This window comes from Phoxinus phoxinus (assembly GCF_949152265.1).
Source record: "Phoxinus phoxinus genome assembly, chromosome: 22".
Lineage (NCBI taxonomy): Eukaryota > Metazoa > Chordata > Actinopteri > Cypriniformes > Leuciscidae > Phoxinus > Phoxinus phoxinus.
Genome location: NC_136897.1, coordinates 3,606,629 through 3,626,705, shown reverse-complemented (window position 1 = coordinate 3,626,705; position 20,077 = coordinate 3,606,629). Strand labels below are relative to the sequence as shown.

Below are 20,077 nucleotides of genomic sequence, written 5' to 3'. Positions count from 1 at the left end.
GAGAACAGCAAGGATTTGCCGTGGAACAAATAAATGTAACCTTATTTTAACCCTAATTTATAATTCCTTGTTAGTTTATAATTATTACCGTTTTCTCTCTTTTTTCCATGACCTAATTAGTTTCAAGCTAATAAATTTAATTGACCCTTATTCTATTAATATATGTATATAATTTATTTGTTTACCTATTTATTCAATTTGTTTCTAATTGGCTTATTTAATGTTAAGTAAACGTTTTAAATTCAAATACAATTCTTTCCAAATGAAAACCCTTTAAGAATACTCTTTCTTCCTCGTTCTCCAAATGAAAAAAAATTAATATATATATATACTGTATATGAAACCAAAATTAAATGAAATAAAATACAATAGAATTTGAAAGGAAAAAATATCAGTAGAGAAAATAAAATCACAGATTAAAATTTACTGCTTAAATAGCAGTCTCAATATAATTCAGATTACCCTTTTTTGATATATATATATTTACACACACTAATTCTCAGTTCCAGCTCGAATGCTGCTTTCACGAGATCCTTCTTCCACAATGTATCTCAGATCAACACAGTTGAATTCAGAAGACGTGTGCACAATCCAAGGGGGTAATCCATCCGCCGGAAACTGAAGCCTCCGCGGGCGCCGCCATTGTAGCAGAACTTCACCTGCTGTTAGCATCCCATTGACTCCCATTCATTTTGGCGTCACTTTGACAGCGAATAACTTTACATCTAAGGCGTCCAAAGACTCCATTTGTCCATTATTTATTTCTAAAGAAACACGACAATGTATAAAAGGCTCCATTACCTTGTATCTTACGTTATGGCCCCGTAGAAGCAGTTTTTGTAAAAAATAAACTAACGGTTGCGTCATAATCACGCGACTCTCTGTCGCACTGTAGAGGAATTACCGTATAGACCGGCGGAGAAGCTCGCAAGCAATCGGGGGGACGTGGAGGCATAAAGTCTGATAAAGTCAAGGGAGAAACCCATAGAGAGTGATAAAGTTGCTCCCGCTGCTAGCTCATGGACAGCTAATACTCACGCTCTCCGTCTCTGCGAGATTCGGAAGGGAATGATTCAGATTTCTCTCGGCACAGCTACTAGAAGACTGCAAACGGTCAGACACGTTGCTCACGTCACCAAGCTCAGTTTGAGCCTGCGCAGTTCGCCTGGCGATCAGGAAGTAAGTGTTTCAAATCAAGGGGGTAACAGAGAATGTCTAATAAGGGGAGAAGGTTCACTCTCGCTACACTTCCGGCTTCTGACTGGTTGCAGTTCCACTCTGATTCCATATGAGGGCGCTCACAGGACGAGTGCAGAATGAATGGAGGTCTATGGAGCTATACCCCTCAAAATCCACTTTTCTCAAGATATAATTTTTTGTCTAGTAATTTGAATGTTGTATTCGAAAGGAGATGCAAAGAAATTGCACATTGCTGGGTGTTAGATTTTTTAGAGTCACTTATTTGCTTTAAAAAGTCTTTCAAAATGTCAATGACGTCATACACATCGTACGACCAGAGATACTGCTTTACGGCAATCCTTCAGTCACTGTGGTGCTTTCGCGCTCTGCACTTTCTTTTCTCTCGAGGCATCGCCAGCACAGCTGACACAGGTAAACACACGTGCTAGAAGAGTTTCTGCTAGAATACATTTTGTTCCCGCTTCAGATACCACGATGCCATCAAGCGGTATCTCTGGTCATAACCAGTCCTTCACTGACCAATCAGCGATCATTAGCAGAATGCTAGCGTGTTATGGGCAACAACAACTCAACCTGTAAGAAATCGAAAGGACATAAGTACTCGTTCATTCAATTTTCGACCTATAACCCATGTTGAACTTGCCAAACCTACAATCAAATCTGAGATTTCTCAACGGCAATCGGCTGAAAGGGACAAATTTAGCCGTCTAGCCCCATAGACTCCCATTCATTTTACACTCGGGGGTGATCGCCCCCAGTGGAACTCTGGTGGAACTACAACCAAAATTCGGTACAATAGGACTTAATAGGGAGTGAACAGGCTCTCCGTAGACGGGCTCTGGGGGTAATCTATCCCCCGGAAACTGAAGCATCCCCGGGCGCCGCCATTGGCTAGACTTCTCTCGGCACAGCTACTAGAAGACCTACAGGTTGCTCACGTCACATCTACGTCGTCAAGCTCAGTTTGAGTCTGCGCAGTTCGCCCGGCCATCAGGAAGTGAGTGCTTCTAATTGACTTCATTTTTCTCCGTTGAAACCTATGGGGTCGCTGTGTCCAGTTTATATACTGTCTACGCTTCAAATGGGCTTCACTTTTCTCCGTTGCAGTCTATGGGGTCGCTGTGTCCATCTTATATACGGTCTATGGCACAATTCTACCACTCCGTTCGTTCCTTGATTCACAAGCTCGGTCCTTATATGGGCAAATGGCTCGCCAGTTTCCGCTCACAACGGTTTATTCCCCGATGTGAAGCAAGCAGGGACAATTCATATACAATTCTGTGGTGCAAAGAAACTTCCAAACAGGGTATATATCACAGTGAACAACTTTACATTACTGACTCGTAATAAGCAACATTAATACGTAATGAGTAATGAGCAACGCAGTTTAAGTTTAGTTACTGAACGAATCGTTTTATTAATGACTCGATGACTCACTCACTTTTTAATCAATACAGATAAACATGGAAAAGAAAAAGATACAGACACAAATAAGTTGCCAGGGTGACAAAAAAAAAAAAAAAGAACAATGCATTTACCTTAAGATGACAAAAAGGATGATATAGAGATACAGTTTTCAATGCTTTGGGATTAACAGAGCTTTAGTTTCGATGTATTTGTCTTTAGATCATCTTTGAGAAAAGAGAGGTTTAGAGCCAGTAAAGTTTTGCTTATGTAGCCTATGTGAAATTTAGCTAGAAGGAAACACAAATTAATTATGTAATATTGTCCTGTTTTCTCTTTTAGATAGTCAAACAAACCAAAGAAAACATCTTTAAAAAAAATAAAGCAAAGTCAAATTGGAGGACGTAAAAGAACTGGTGAACTGGTTTTTTGAACCGGTTCATTGAAACGAACTGTCCGAAAGAACCGGTTCGCGGAAAAGAACCGGACTTCCCATCTAAACGCACTTCATGTCTAGCTACTGTCTGTCCTATCCTAATAAAAGGCGAAAATATATAAATACACTTATGGTCTATTGCTTATATGTTTCGAAGACGCTCGTAATGCATTTTTAATGTACTTGTAACACATAAAGTTCACTTTAACATCACTAATCAAGCATGCATGTAAGTAGTGATGGCTCCTGCCCACTGATGGCTCCTTTTTTTACAGTCTATGATCCCTACACAGGCATAACCTTACTTAGTATACTGAGTATACTTGAAGTTAGTCCAATTTAGTACACTAAATACACTTAAAGTTATGCTTTACTACAATTTAATACAACTAAAATATACTTAGTACAAACTTAATAAAGCACAGTGGACCAAAGTCCTCTTTTCTGATGAGAGCAAATGTTGCATCTCATCTCTCCATTCCTCCTCCAGACTCTGGGACCTGCATTGAGGCAGTAATTCATGCAAAAGTGACCAAGTACTGAGTACATATGCATGATTATACTTTTCAGAGGGCCAATATTTCTGTATTTAAAATCCCTTTTTTTGGATTGATTTCATGTAATATTATAATTTTCTGAGATTTTGAATAATGGTTTTCATAAGCTGTAAGCCATAATCATCAAAAACAAATAAAGGCTTGAAATAAATATCTCACTTTGCATGTAATGAGTCTATATAATATATTAGTTTCACCTTTTCCATGACATTCTAATTTATTGAGATGCACATGTTTTCAACATTGATAATAATAAGAAACGTTCTTATGAGCTCTGAAGGATGACACTTAAGACTGGAGTAAAGATGCAAAAATTTTGCATCAGCTTTGATCACAGGAATAAATTACATTTTGAAATATATTACAACAGAAACCAGTTCATTTAAATTGTAATATTATTTCACAGTATTACTGTATTTTTGATCAAATTAATGCAGCCTTGGTGAGCATAAGACTTTCAAAGACATAAAAAACCCTTAATGTCTCCAAACTTTTGACGAGAAGTTTGTCATGAACCAGGGTTTCTCTCTCTCTCTCTGTTTTCCTATCATGCACACACACACGCGCACGCACGCACGCACGCACGCACGCACGCACGCACGCACACACACACAGTTGATTATAATCAGTGTTGGGGGAAATGCATTACAAGTGTGTGAACATGATGTTTATTGTAGTTCTAGACTAAATGTGAGCATTTACTCATCTCACTTGCACAATTTTTTTTTAAATATTCCTCAAAATGAATAAAATCAGTGAAATGCAGAATCAGAATACTATGCAAACCTCCAATAACTAAATATGTTAAATAAAACATAATTTTTTAGGCATTTAGTCTCACTTTATTGACCAATGTACTTGCTTCTGACCTTCGATGATTCCGTTAAATAAGCAGAAATGACTATAGATAGATTGATAGAAAGGTTTGCTTGTGTGCTTTCCTCTACTGTACACATTTCCTTCAGCCTGAGGATTATTATTTCACTTTTGGTGTGAACGAGTCTTTACATTTGCCCAAAAATAGAACTTTTGTGTTATAAAAAAACAAGCCCAGCCCAGGTGGGAAAAAGTAACACAAAAGTAAAGTAGCCCATTACATTTCTAAAAAAGCAACTAAATGCAATTAGTTACTTTTTAAAGGAGTCACGCAATATTGTAATGCATTACTTTTAAAAGTAACTTTCCCCAACACTGATTATAATACATTGTGAATTCTGGCGTACATTAGTCAACTTTTTTTTTACTTATTTTGAAATTAAAATGGTGGCCCAATCAGTCTGATGTCTTCTGTGTGCAATGTTTTATAATGCCTTGAGTTTACAAAGTCTTGATCTAATGTGGTCACTCATTCAGTGCGGAAGAGTGATCCAGGGAAGGTCTGCTTTCTGAACACTTTCAGCAGTGAGGACAATCCACAAGTTTATATAGACGTTACCTTGCACTGAATAGGCTGTTTCACACACACTAGATGCGGTCCACAAGACAAAATAACAGAATTTACTTAAATTAACTAGTTCAAAAATACAAATGCTTTAGGTCTATGCTTAATACTGAGTATGATCGACCACTGTCTATGTTTTTAATAGTTGTTCATGAGTCTCTTGCTTGTCCTGCTCACTGTTCTTCAGAAAGATCCTCCAGCTCCACTCTTTGGTTTTCCAGCATCATCCGCATACTTCAGCCCTTTTCCACCAGTGGCTATAAATGATTGAGATACAGTTTTCACACAATTCAGCGACTCGAGAAGACAATATGATGCGCATTAAAAAGAGTCGGGGTGAGAATGATGTGTAAATGATTTTGTCCTCTGGAAAACATGTAACTTACGTGGCAGTCCTATATTACATAAGGCCTGTTCAAATATCTGTAGCACTGAACGCTTTTAAAACTTCAGTATGCAGTTCCCCCTGGCACTTAAAAGTTCATCCAAATATAAAAATTATCATCATTTACTCACGCTCAAGTTATTCAAAATCTATATGAGTTTCTTCTGCTGAACACAAACGATATTTGAAGAATGTTGTGAAGCAAACTGTTGCTGGTCCCCATTGACTTCCATTGTATTTTTCATCCACAATATCTTCTTTTGTGTCCAGCAGAAGAAAGAAACTCATACAACGTGAGGCCGAGTAAATGATGACAATTTTCATTTTGGGTGAGCTATCCCTTTAATGTAGCGTGATGCTTTCACACACACACTTTCCAAGACTTTTGAAGTGGGTCATTTGTGTAAATTCAGTTTTGCAGACTATAAACATCAGGTCTGGAAATGGCTTATTTAGAGCAGTACCAAATAATCAAAATGCAATTTTTAGGATATTTTTTTAATTATTAAAATTTAGCAGATTCTGCAAGGGGTGTGTAAACTTATTTATCACAGCTGAAGGTGAAGCAACATGTAGCAACAGTGTGTGGGTTTTTGTTATAGACTGTTCCGTCATGATTGAATGGTAATCAAGTTGTTGATTTTTCTTCTTCTCTTTAAATCCCAGTGTAATTTATCTTAATTCACAACTTTTCTAATTTTTCTATAACATATTGAACACAAAATTTATTCATAGTATTCATGGTGTCAACGCTCTCAACAGCTCAATGGAACGAATCATGTTAAAGTTGAAGTGTGTACTCTATGCAGCATCAAAATAATGTGTAAAAAAAAAAAAACAGCCATCAACCTACAAACGCCTTTTTCTCGGCATATGAAGCTAGGACAGAATTTATCGTCAAATACAAATTGCACACTTCATCTTTGATGTTGTTAGACATTTTCTACCATTGAGCTTCTGTTGTCATTTTGCACAAACGTTTAATAAACCCATGAAGTGACCTAAAGCTGAAAGCCTGAAGGAAGAAAGTAATGAGACACCGATCAAGATGAAACTTTAACCGGTCAGGCCAGAAACCTCTGATTAAACAGGCAAGACTGCAGATGCTATCATCACTAGAAAAAGAAGAAAAGAAAAAAAGAAAGAAAAGAAAATCTTAATATTCCCACCACACGGCATGTTACATGATCGCACAAATTCATTTTCACTTGCAGAACTATTCTCAAATGAGGGCACACAGATTACACTCAATAAGATCATTTGTTATTTTTACAATTTGCATGTATAACAAATAAACATTTAAAAAAAGAAAGATTAGAATGATGTACAGTATTCTGCTGTGCACACCACTACATCCATGGATTCTGTCCAATGGGAGCTCCCGAGGCGGGACTGCTCATTGGTTGCTGCAGCTCATGGGGAGTGGTCAGGGACTGGGAGGAAATCTCATGAGTCCAGAAAAAAAAAAGAAAAAGAAAAAGAGGAGGAATGCTCAGCCTTGCGTGTGTGAATGTGTTCTGATGAAGGTAGAGACGACGACTCAGTTGCTGTAGATCTGTCCTTCGGGAGGCTGCGGCAGCTTCATGTTCTCTTTGCACATCATGAGTCGTCGCAGCTCCTGCAGGACCACACGGATGCTGTAGGAGTTCTGCCACTTGGCCAGTGAGGACACAGCTCGCATATCAACCTAAGCCAACCAGAGACATTTACACAATGCATTAACCAGCACAAAAAACAGAGACAGAATTTGGGGGGGAGAAATAAAGCAGAATCACTTCATAGAGCCCTGGACATTTCTAGAAGTGGCAGTTTTTCCAACTAGAAAGTTTCTAACATTAGTGTTTGGAATAACGCCGTTTAAAAGAACGTTAGGTAACGACGTTATTTTTTCAGTAACGGGGTAATCTAACTTAACGCCGTTAACGTTACTAGATGTTAAATGCGGTGCGTTATATACATTGATTGAATAAACTGTGTAATCCGATTCCGAACGCACTCCGGCTCACAGCTAGTGAGGAGGTGGGTTAATAACGATGTAAGTGATTATGATTGGCTAAGGCAGAGTCATGTTTCATGGTAGCCAATCAGAGCCAGTGTTTTTACACACATGCCAGCACACGCGCCAGGCGCCACACACACACACACACACACACACACAACCGCTAAACAGATTTGACGGAGCAGCAGAGATGGCGAGTCAGGAGCAATCCGATGAAAAGTTGGTGGAGATATAAGCACTACTTCAAATTCATTGTGGTCAAAGGCAAGAACGTGCATGTAATGTGTACATTATGTCCAGGAGCGAAGACTTTGTCGACATCCGTTGTAAGCAACTCTAATTTAATGAAGCATCTCACATTGACACTCGCATCTACAAAGCTAGTGGCAAAAAACACCGATACCTCCACTAGAGGTCGACCGATATGAGTTTTTTCAGGCCGATGCCGATGCCGATTTTTTAAAATCCAGGTCGGCCGATGGCCGATTAATGCTGCCGATTTATTTTGGCCGATATTTGGCCGATATGTGCTTGTTTTTAACCTCTATTTGAAAGATATAATTTAAGTACACAAATAATTACTAAGATAGACAAAATTTCTCAACAAAAACATTTATTGAACACACCAATCTGAACTTGTACACTTAAATTAAAAATGTATAATGTAAAAACATTGTATAAATAATGTATAACAAATATATTAAATAAACGAAACAGGTAAGAAGAAAATAAGCTGTCAAATAAACTTGGCTGGGTGAAGCGCTGCCATGGGGGTGGTTTTCTTTTCAGCCATCAGACTGTAATGACTAAAAAAGGGGAAAAATAAAAGGTTATGTTAATATTTTTTGTATAGTATCTTGACATCATCTTCAAGTCATTTTATAGATATATAAATCTATACAGCTAATAATTCAGTGCATTGTAAGTAATACAAGACTAAAAACATTTCTATCCTCTTCCCAAAAACTGTCCTGAAACATGTATTTATGGTTTATTTGTTTTGTTTTATGGACAAAGCTAAATGGACATAACACAATTATCGCAAAAAAGGGGGGGAAACGGAATTGTTTAATAATATAGTAGTAGCAATAACGTACTAGTAAATTGTATGTTTCCACTGTTCGATCGCGTCCGCGCCTCACACACACACACACACACACACATATAAGTAAACACTCTGCGACTTCTCGATCGCTCCCACGCCCCCCTCTCTCTCTCTCTCTCTCTCTCTCTCTCTCTCTCTCTCTCTCTCTCTCTCTCTCACACACACAAAAATATAAGTAAACACTCTTTGACTTCTCGTACGCTCCCGCGCCTCTACAGTGAGATACAGTCACACAACATTACACTGTTTGGCCAGCATTTTTACCGTGTTTAATCCAGCTAACGGTATGCTAAAGTTAGCTGCTGACTAGCGTCACATGCAGCGACGCGGTGTTTCTGTTCTAACGTCCGTTTTCAGAGCATCCAAGAGAAACAAATGCATAACAGTAGCACCGAAATGAAGCAAAGAAATCCGTGTTGATATTCGGTCCAGTAGATAACGGTCGTTAAGGCACCAGTGCCGCGACGACGCTAGCAAAGCAAAGCCAGTCCTTCACTAGCTTATAGTGCGCGTTGGTCTCTTTTTTATTACTTATTTCTCTGCATTGAGTGACAACCCTCTCAAATATAAGACACACAAACAGAAAAAATAAGTCAAATGTACTGTCTGCAATTGCAAATTTCTTGCTTACTTATTGTGACATGATAGCAACCCTTCTGCTGTGATAATGCAACCTCAACTACGCTATCAATATCCAAAGTAGCCGAACGTCATGTCGCCTATTCATGTTTTTTCTCAAAGTTGGCAGTAACATGAAAAGTTTTTAATTAAATATAAAGGAGTTATAAGAATGGAATCCTTACCGTTTTCTTTAGGCACTGGAAGCTGAAGGTCTGCGGTCTGCTCACTCTGCTGGATAATGACTCTAGGGGCAGCGTGCGTCGTACACGTGTGCGCCTGCCTAATAATCGGCTTGATATAGGTGGATATTGGCCGATGCCGATTATGTTAAAAAATGCAAAAAATCGGCCGATTAATCGTCCGACCGATTAATCGGTCGACCTCTAACCTCCACCACAGATGCTAGTTCGCCAGGTTGTTTTCTTGACCAGTTGTCTCAGGTTGAGAGAGTTTCATTTAATTTGCTAGAGTTATGCACTTTATATGGTGTAACTGTTTACTTTTCTTACAAAGATAATACTTGAAGTGCAGGATAAACCTCTTGCTGTCTGTCGACGTGCAATAAATATCGAAAGTTATGTACAAACACACGTCTGTTCTACTCATTTCAACTGACTTGTGAAAACTGCTCACAAAAATTATTTGGATTATAGCAACTTTTTTTTTTAACAGTAACGCAAATAGTTACTTTCCCTGGTAACGAGTTACTTTTATTATAGAGTAATTCAGTTAAGTCAAGTCAAGTCAAGAATATTTGTATAGCGCTTTTCACAATACAGAGTGTATCAAAGCAGCTTCACAGTATTAAATTAAAATAATAATAAAACGTCCATGTTTGGTAATGCTAATCAATAGTAATATTGATTGATTCATTAAATTGAATATCCTCAGTTACTAACTCAAGTTACTTTTTGGAACAAGTAGTGAGTAACTATAACTAATTACTTTTTTAAAGTAACGTTCCCAACACTGGTAATTAATGAGCACAGTAGTAATCAAAAGTTAATATTAGCTGTCCTCTGTAGTTGCATAATAATATGCTTGTTTGAGACGAGCAAAATCTGCGCAGAACCGATCACCGGTGATCAGCGCGAGATGCATGCCGGTTAGAAAAGTGTCCGAGTGCGGTCCGCCTGGCTCTGATGTCATGCTGACGGATGTCAAACACTCTCGCGATCACAAGGCGCACGTGTCGGATTCTGCAGTTGCTCTCCACCGACTGCGCTGATCAAAAGCATGATGGGAAACGACTTGCTGACGACACAGCTTAATGCTCATTGGTTTAAACAACCGTGATGTATTGTTCACTTTTAAAATGTTTGAATTTAAAACTCTCATTTCGTGTTTTTATGTGTATAAATTATGTGTGAATATTCCCAAACTCTCTGTCGACAGTGCGATCTCTACATGCATTATGTGATTATGTCATTTTTATAAAAAAATATAACATATATAAACATGCTTTGGGTGTGCTTTGGGTGTCTTGTTCATTATATTTATTTTCATATAAAAGCAACAGAACTTAAATTACATCCAGTTTATTAGCAACACCGTGCACGAGCGTGAATGATCTCACATGAACCACTGCGAGAAGAGAAAGCTGTCCGGCTTGCCTGCTCTTTTTTCACTCCTGTCCTCACTGCAGCCGCCTACTCTCGACTGCACTTCAGGCGCGGCGCATCTCAAACAAGCCTATTATCTACAGAGGCGCATGACATCACAGTAGGCGGGGTCACAGCGGTTACGCCCACTGAGTGACAGCACTGGTGTTCAGTGTAAATGAACACAAACCAATAGGGTAGAGCGGTGCGATCGACTGTACTAATAGATTCAACAAGAAAAGTTTTTTTACTTTTATATGTATTGCAGTGATGCATGCATTGTATGTAACCTTGATGTGTAGTCGCAACAATTCTGTTCTATTAAAGGATTAGTTCACTTTAAAAAAAAACTTTTCCTGGTAATTTACTCACCCCCATGTCATCCAAGATGTCCATGTCTTTCTTTCTTCAGTCGAAAAGAAATTAAGGTTTTTGATTAAACATTTCTCCATATAATGGACGTCAATGGGCCCCAAACGGTTCAAGGTCCAGATGACAGTGTCAGCGCTGCTTCAAAGGGCTTTAAACGACACCAGACGATGAATACGGGTCTTATCTAGCGAATCGATCGCTCATTTAAAAAATAAATAAAAAAGTTTAAGTTTTATAAGCACAAACGCTCGCCTTCCTCTGTTCTGTGATGCGCGTTCGTGACGTCACGTAATACTCAATTACGTTGGAAAGGTCACGCTTTTATGAAAAATAAAAAATTTCTGTTCTGATGAAAATTTTCTTTTAGGCTTTTCAATATTACAACACCCAGGATACACACACGCAATGGGCATTTTAAATGATAAACTGACACAAAGACATTTGAATATGTGTGTATGGTCCTCCTTCCGCACATTTGTAAACACTGACTCGTCAAGCGTGACCTTTTCAACGTAATTGCGTATTACGTGACTTCACGAACGCGCATCACAGAACAGAGGAAGGCGAGCGTTTGTGCTTATAAAACTTAAACTTTTTTTTTTTTTTTTTAAATGAGCGATCGATTCGCAAGATAAGAGCCGTATTCATCGTCTGGTGTCGTTTAAAGCCCGTTGAAGCGGCGCTGACACTGTCATCTGGACCTTGAAACGTTTGGGGCCCATTGACGTCCATTATATGGAGAAATGTTTAATCAAAAACCTTAATTTCTGTTCGACTGAAGAAAGAAAGACATGGACATCTTGGATGACATCGGGGTGAGTAAATTACCAGCAAAAGTTTTTTTAAAAGTGAACTAATCCTTTAAGCACCGAGGAGGACATCTAGTGGTCTTTGTGTAATACTACAACTGTGAACTTGCTTCTGCCAAATGGAGGTTTCTGTTTAGTGGTTTGAAAGCTTATAAGACTCCCTGACGAAGGCTTGTATGCGTTTTAAAGGTTTTAGATGACCAAGCCATAACAATAAAGGCTTTTTAATCTTTGTAAAGTGAGTGCCTTGGAGTGTCCTGAATTTTAGCTACATATGATTATCCCATCCAAAGAGCACCTCAAGCAAACATTTTGAGTCCTGGAAGCGCTCCTCTACAGACATTTAGAAATCTGAGCTTTTTGCAATGCGGCAATTCAAAGAAACAACTGGAATCCGGGTACAGAAAAGTGAATTGGCGTCAGATATGTTGAATTTTGGGGTAAAATCACACCCTAGTTCATATAAGTGTTGTCACGATATACCTTGAAAAAAAACTGATTAACATGGAAAAGATACTTTTAATCACGTCGCGGTTCAAGCCGCATTTCTGCTGCACACGACATTCGCATACGATGTGCATCGTGACATTATTTTTATTGTATTGGACCATAAATTTTAGCTAATTTTGGCAGTTATATGTTAGATGCGGTTTTATTATGTGTGTGCGCTTCGGATGTGAGCGGGAAATCTGCAGAAATTAGTAGAATTATGCACAATGTCACACCAACACCATTTAACCGGAGTGAATGAGAGGAGGCGGGTGAATGAGAGGACGGCGGGTGCGCGTCAACCATAGACAGTAAAACTAAAAATAAATATGGACAGTGTCCGCGACGTCACCCGTAGGTTTCTGAAGAGCGTTTTTGAAGTCCAAAGTGGGCGGAGCCAGCCGTCGCCATCTTGGCTGCGCGTCACTCCCGGATAAACGAAAATGGGCAGCGTGGCGGATTAGCTGAGGTGACGCTAACAGACAGCAGACAAACGGCTAGTAGTGACATCAGGGGCAATCCACCTGTCACTCAAGTGGCCACACCCTTAATTATAACTTTAAGGCTTAATATAATTTAAATGAGTTATAAAAAATAAATCACCCCCCTCACAGTTGTCACGAAGGGCAAAATTAGCTATATAGACCAAAACCCTTTTTGTATAAGGCTGTAAACATTTTTTTCTTCTGTAAAGTTGGACATTTTAACATGTGGATCTATGGGATTGACTCTCTTTTGCAGCCCTTTTCCATCATCTAGTGGCCAGATGATGAATTGCAGTTTAAGCCACTTCCGTGTTGGTTTCAAGAGAGACAGGAAGGTTTGCCGCTCAGTATCAACTAGCTGTCAGAGGAGAGCAAGAAAGCGCAGCTGGTGTGTGTCGATACTGCAGAAAGGAGTATTGGAATCGTTTCTGTATTTTTAGACAACACTAGTTCATATATTGTATTGTAATAAAATATTTACCAGCTTATATTCTATGTAACTAATTTTATATGCATAGGTATTACATCTAATATAAAGCAACATTTATAAAGTCGAATGTCTCTTGGCCTGTCCTCGACCTCTAACCACAGGCTCTACTCTTCACCACGATGGTAAACATGGCAACATATCCACTTTCAACCCAAGTTATAACAGAAATGCCAACGGATTTTGAGCAAAAACACACAAAAAACACTTAATTCCATCATATCAAAGCATGCTGGGAAAATCAGCTTTCCCTCTTTTTGTATGTGATTGTTAATCGTCTAACTTCCTCAATGCGTTTTTTAAAGATATAAAATATTGATATGGAATGAGAATAATTGTAGTTTTTGAAAGAGATCAGTATAGTGTCTGGATTCCAAATATTTTGATTGATATAGAATTTGTTAGTCAAATGCTAAATTCTTTTTGTGAAATAAACTGACAATGTCAGTTTTACACTAAATTAACTATTGGATTTTTAGCCATTTATTTTGATATGTCCAACTCAAATAAATAAATAAATAAAAATCACTAAATTATTTTTTTAGCAATTCAGAATTGCAGAATATGATAAAGGAATAATGAAACACATTCATTATGAAGGTCCCACTGAGACATAAAGATGCATATGATAAGAGTAGCAGATGAGGAAGAACTGAAGCATTCAGTGCTCGGTTTTACTTACCACACCGTTTGAGTTATGCACTCCATTCAAGTTGATCTTCGTCACAAAGCGAACAAAAGGGGGCGTTTCTGGATATCTTGGTCCACATTCTACTCTGAGGCTGTACATCCTGTTCTCATAGATAGTCTGCACGAATAAACAAATATAATTATTATAACAGGATTTATGCAGGTTTTATAAAGGTACATTTGAAAACTTTTTAAGACCTAGTAAATCAATTAACAAACACCATCGCACACCTGCAGGTGATAGGTGCGTAGGAAAAGAAGACCAAATTGGTAGGTCGACAAATCTGCAAACAAGGAACTCCCGCACACAATCGGTACTTGTAAATTAATATAAAAAAAAATTTTATTAGCAACGTTTCGGTCTCACGACCTTCATCAGGGATCAATTAAAAGTCATGAATTATTATTATTTTTAGTTGTATTTGATTGCTTCTGCTAAATGATTAAATGTAACTGGATATATTAAAATGTAATAGAAAAAAACATTGATAATAATGCACTTGCACACCCGGTCTGTAAAATATAAACTACTGCTATCAATATGAGAATAAGACCCCGTTCACACCGCAAGTCTTAACGCACAATTCTGATTTTTTTTCTCAGATCCGATTTTTTGTTCAGCTGTTCACATTACCTTTTAAAATGTGGCCTATATCAGATTCCAGTGTGAACTGTTTGCGGTCTCGAACTGATCCGCATGTGTAAAAAAACAATAACAATAACATCAGACGCAGCTGCACTACAGTTGGGGAGTTTATGGAGGAAGTGAGCATTTTCGCTTTTATTTAAAAATATTTATAACATTAATGAGCCGTAACATTAATGCGCAGGTGCTGAGGAGGAGGAGGAGGAAGAGAAAGAGCAAAATTGGCTATTTTAGCCTTTTGTGGGGTTATGGCTGCAAATTCACTACAGAGGTCTGTGTGGATGCGAAGACGAAGCCAGGAGTGATCTTCTCCTGTGTCCCAGTTCTTCCATTTCGTTTGCTATTTTTTTTAAACGGAGCGGTTACGGTATGATCCTTCTAGTTTTGCCTGAATTGAAGTATCTCCCCATATACTAATCAGGTCTAACACCTCACTCTCCCTCCATTGACTTGCTCCATCACTGATCTCCATTTTGTAGGCCTAGTCAAGTTTTTAATTTTACGGACTGTGTCTAGGGCTAACTCACCGGCGCATAATTTGTGACAAATGTCGATGTAGATTGACGTAAAAGTCGCATCAAATCCGCCTGGGTTGTTCACACTGCGGCCGCATTGAAAAAAAATCAGACCTGGGTCTGATTCAGGATCACATATGGAAGTGGTCTAAATCTGATTTGAAAATTTTCAGATTTGAGTGTTCACACTACTTCTGAAGAAGTCTGACCTGGTCACTTGACCCCGGGTTTGGGCCACTTTTGCCTGCAGTCTGAACGGGTCTAAGATTGGCCAAACGTGACATCAGACATAAGCTACATTCACAATTTTGATTTGATTGCCAGAAAGCCTTTATGTGAACATAAACCAGAGGCGGAACGCTAGAAGACTTTACAGCCTAGAAACATTTCCAAGATTAATCCGGAAATGCGTCTGGGTGAACAAGAGCCTGAGGCAATGCTAGGAAGTGTGTGTTGTAGCAATGACATCACAGTTAGTTGCCATAATAATAAAAATAATAATAATGGTAGCACTTTATCCTGTTCCCCATGTATGTACTTATTACAGTAATTAACTGGGGAATAACTACCAATCCAGAACCTACCCATAAACCTAACCTTAACCTATGTAACCCATATAAGGTAACTATATTATCCAGTACTTTCTTAGTAAAGTACACTAAGTGCAACCATAATAATAATAAAAATAATAATGTTTTATTTCATAGCGCTTTTACAAAACCCAAGGTCACTTTACAAAGTTAGATTTCAAGAAGAAAAATCAACAACTACAGATCACGGACCAAGAGCTGAAGAATAACATACAGAGAATAAATGTGTTTTTAAAAGGTTTTTGAAAGAAAGAAGCTTTACAGATGTCTCGAGGAAGAGCCTTCACTAACACTAAAGACCAGGCCCCATAGTGACTCAACCACATTTTGGAGTCATTAACAATCCAGCACTGGATCTTAAGGAGCGAACAGGGGAGATAAGGTTGAAGTCATTCAGACAGACATGAAGGACCAAGGTTATGAAGTGCTTTGTAAGAGAGGGTTAGTATCTTGAAGTCGATACATGATGAAACCGGAAGCCAGTGAAGGTGATGTAGAAGTGATACGCTCATTCTTTCTCTTGAGCCATGCGAGTGATTATTGAAAATACTGTAATCGAATGCAAGAGATATCACGTAGATTAAGTATCAGTATAGTTGCATTTAATGTCACGTCAGCATCTGTGGCTATTACGTATATTAAAAAAGCTGATGTTGAAAAAAAGTGGCTGTTGAAAATTGAAATGATTTAAACGAACTTTCAACAATTCCACATGTATAAATCATATTTCACATGAAATTATGTTACCCAATCATAGGAATGGGCGTTTACATTGAAGTCTTAAAAGGACAAAGGAGACACACCCCATTTAAACGAAGTGTTCAAACCAGACGGTCAACAAAACAGGCAAGAAAATGGCCCTTTATCTCTAAATCGCAACTCCTTTTGATGCAAGAATCTTAACAAAATTATAAGTGGACTTCAGAGAACATATTAAAAATGGTCATGAATTACACTTCTTAAAATTAAATTCTAGTGATATTGAATTCATACAGCAATTCAATACACATTTGCAATCATGCTACTATTCGAGAAAAACAGCAATCTTGCATTTTGCATCATGAATTTTGGGCCATTCTGACAGGCTAGATCACGCAGTGAAAGTGTGTGCTCTGAATGCACACGCACTCGTCTACTCTGAAGGTGTGTTTGGCTTTTTAGAAAATAAGTGACATACTTGATAATGTCAGCTGGCACATTATTAAAAAACAACAATTACGATATTATTATAGATGACACATATCACACACCCCTACATCAAAGTGTATATGCCTTTCTTTCCCTCAGTAATATTGTTATTGGCATATTCGGTTCTTTTCAGAGTCATGGCACATAGCATTTTCTAATAGAATAAACCGAGACCTCTTGTTTTTGAGTAGGAAGATGTGAAATGATAAAAATATGATAGCCTTATTCATGCATCTAAACATTTGAATGAAATAAAGCCCAGGAAGCTGGTAGAACTGACCCTCGGGGGTCCGATGATCATTCCTCTCCAGCGGGTGAGGGTCATGTCCTCGTCGTCTTCCAGACCCCAGCTCACCGTCCCATCTCCAACACCCTTCTGACCCTCCTCGAGCTCCTCCAGCAGCCGAAAGTTACGGGGGACTTTCACGCCTGTGAAAACACACACAATCACATGAACATCTGCCGCTGGAATAGTGTTCAAAACAGACACTGCTGCTTCTCGCTGATATAGAAACTCTATGCCTCAGAATATTTGACATATGGCTGGAAATGTAATTTCTAATCTTTTTAAAGCATTTTATATCAAATGGGCCTGGTTTCACAGACAGGGATTAAGATTAAACCAGGATTAGGCTTTAGCTCAATTAGGACATTCAAGTCGCTTTTATAAACGTGGGTTAGAAAAAAACATTACTGGTGACAAAACAATGACACTGGTATATATTTTAAGATATATCAGTGCAAAATGCTTTCGGTTAAAACAGCTCAAACATGCATTTTAGTCTGGGACTAGATTAAATCTTGTCTGTGAAACCAGGCAATAGTTTTCTAAGTCAGCCGATGCAAAAGATAATTCACAATTATACGGTCTTTTCTCTGTCAATTGTTCAGAGAGCCATTAAACCATAAGGCACATGACAAAAGGTAAAGCACAGTTGTGTTTACCCTTAAAGTCAGTGAGCTTTATTTCCTGAAGGTGAGCTTAAAGAATGGCCTGATTTTGACTAACAAACACTGGATTAAGAACAAAGACTCAGTTGAGCACGATGATACCGATAATGAAACCAGGAAGTGCAGTCCTAAGCACTTTTATGTTGTGATATTACGGTTTAAATTAGATTGCAAACTAGTAATGTTAGTATATCTAGAGGATTGGTGAGGACTAGGTGGTAGATTTGATCAGCGGTGGTACTCAGCCTGAAATGCTTGCTGTTAAAAACACGAGACGCAAGTCAGTGGAATTTTTTTCCCTAAAATTTGAACTTTCACAGTTTAAACTTGAGCGCCGCGTATTTAAAATGCCGTGTCATGCGCGAGACGCTGCAAAAGACGCGAGCGCAGCAGTTAAAGACGTCCGTCTAGTATGTGTTACATTGAAAAACAATAGAAGAGTAGAGCAGTGGAATGGAAAAACACGTTCTGTGTTTCCTATTTATTTTTCCCATAGGGATTTAAAAAAAAAAAAGTGCTTGTGAAAAAGCTATAAGCTACGATGAACCAAAGCAACCAGAACCACAACTTTGATTTGAAGACAAAATCTATTTGAAAATCAGAAAAAAGGGACAATACTGTGTACTTTATGTGGCTTTAGTAAGAGAAAAGGCCACAATCTCATGAAGCACTGCAAATAGAAAATGATAGAGAACTATAAAACTATTGATGTAGATATATTGATTGTGTATATTAGGAACAATGTTTTACATTGATTGCAATATATGTATATATACACACACAAACATTGAAATAGTTTGAAAGCATAGGTAGACTATTTCATCATTCGCAGTGCTTCATGGGAGTGGGAGGAGCTAAAACTAGTTATTTTGGTGTAATTAGCTTGACGTGGTTCTCTAATTGTTGGAGGTTTTTTTTTTTTTTTTTTGCCGAATCATTGCAATTTTATCATTGATTAACAACTTGGGGGCTCACAGTAAGTCTTTCTTTATTGGTTTATCTTTAAAATGTAATTCCCTTATGGAGAAAGTAAATGGCAGTTGAACACAAACACATATTATTAGTTCCCAATAAAAAACAAGACAGAGTAAAATAACAAGGATATGCATATGCTGTGACAAAAAATGTATCATGTCATGTGCATGTGTGTGTGTATATATATATATATAGATATATATATATAATGTCAATTGTGTGCTACAAACCACTCAGCTAAGGGGTGTGAGTGACGAATGAGAAAATGATACTTATAGAGAAAAGGTTTTCAACCAGAGGTCTGCAAAGCAACTGACATTTGAATGGAGATTAAACAAAAATGATATAGGCTTATCAGATAATTGATGTTAGATGGTGTGCTTAAACGGAAAATGTAATGAAGTGATAGGTTTCCAATGTTGGGTTCCCTATTAGTAAAGATCACAGAAGTCAATGGCTGTGCGTGCCTCATATTAGCGAGCTGCCTAACGTTACCTAGACCGCACTTTGGTAAACATATTAAACCTAACGAGCTGCCAACCAAGAAAGCACTTATAAAACATGACTGAAGTTCAATAACGTACTCGGAAGGCGTCTCTGATACACAGAACTGCAGTCTAGCTAGGCGGCTCAGCAGGTTTTGTGACACAGCCCGTGTATTGTGTTGTTTCCCTATCATGACGCTGCAGTTGAATAAGCTACATGGCTAACCAACAGAAAAGGCAGATTACGTTAAAAACCTGTTGTAATTTCACACCTATACATTAAGAACCATGTATCTGAATCTTAAACTATTTAAAACGGGCTAAAATACTAACTCCATCGACATTAAACGCGACAAATGCCACGGATTTGACAGGCTAATGCTGTGCAAACACACCCACATGAATGCTGAGACCTTAAAACACAGCAACACGAGTGACTACTTCAATGAAAGTATACTTTTTACGTGTTTTACCTTATCACAACACTCGCTGTGCATAGTAAAGAAATAAATAATCTAAAACAATAGCAGTTTTTCGTAAATTTACCTGATCCGGCGGCGGCCGCCATCTTGTTGCTCAGCAGCGGGGACGCGCGCCAACAGTGAACAATCGCCTCATGAATAATGCATGTGAATAATCACTGAAC

At 38.2% G+C, this 20,077-nt stretch overlaps 1 protein-coding gene across 1 annotated transcript; it reads right to left on the bottom strand.

Moving 5' to 3' along the window:
- Positions 1-2,595: 2,595 nt before the first annotated feature.
- ube2v1 (ubiquitin-conjugating enzyme E2 variant 1) lies at positions 2,596-20,077 on the bottom strand. The gene is made up of 4 exons (XM_079597712.1): positions 19,978-20,077; positions 17,301-17,449; positions 14,074-14,199; positions 2,596-7,110 (listed from the first exon to the last, which is right to left on the bottom strand). The coding sequence occupies exons 1-4, from the start codon at positions 19,997-19,999 to the stop codon at positions 6,964-6,966; spliced, it is 444 nt and encodes a 147-aa protein (XP_079453838.1). The 5' UTR covers positions 20,000-20,077; the 3' UTR covers positions 2,596-6,963.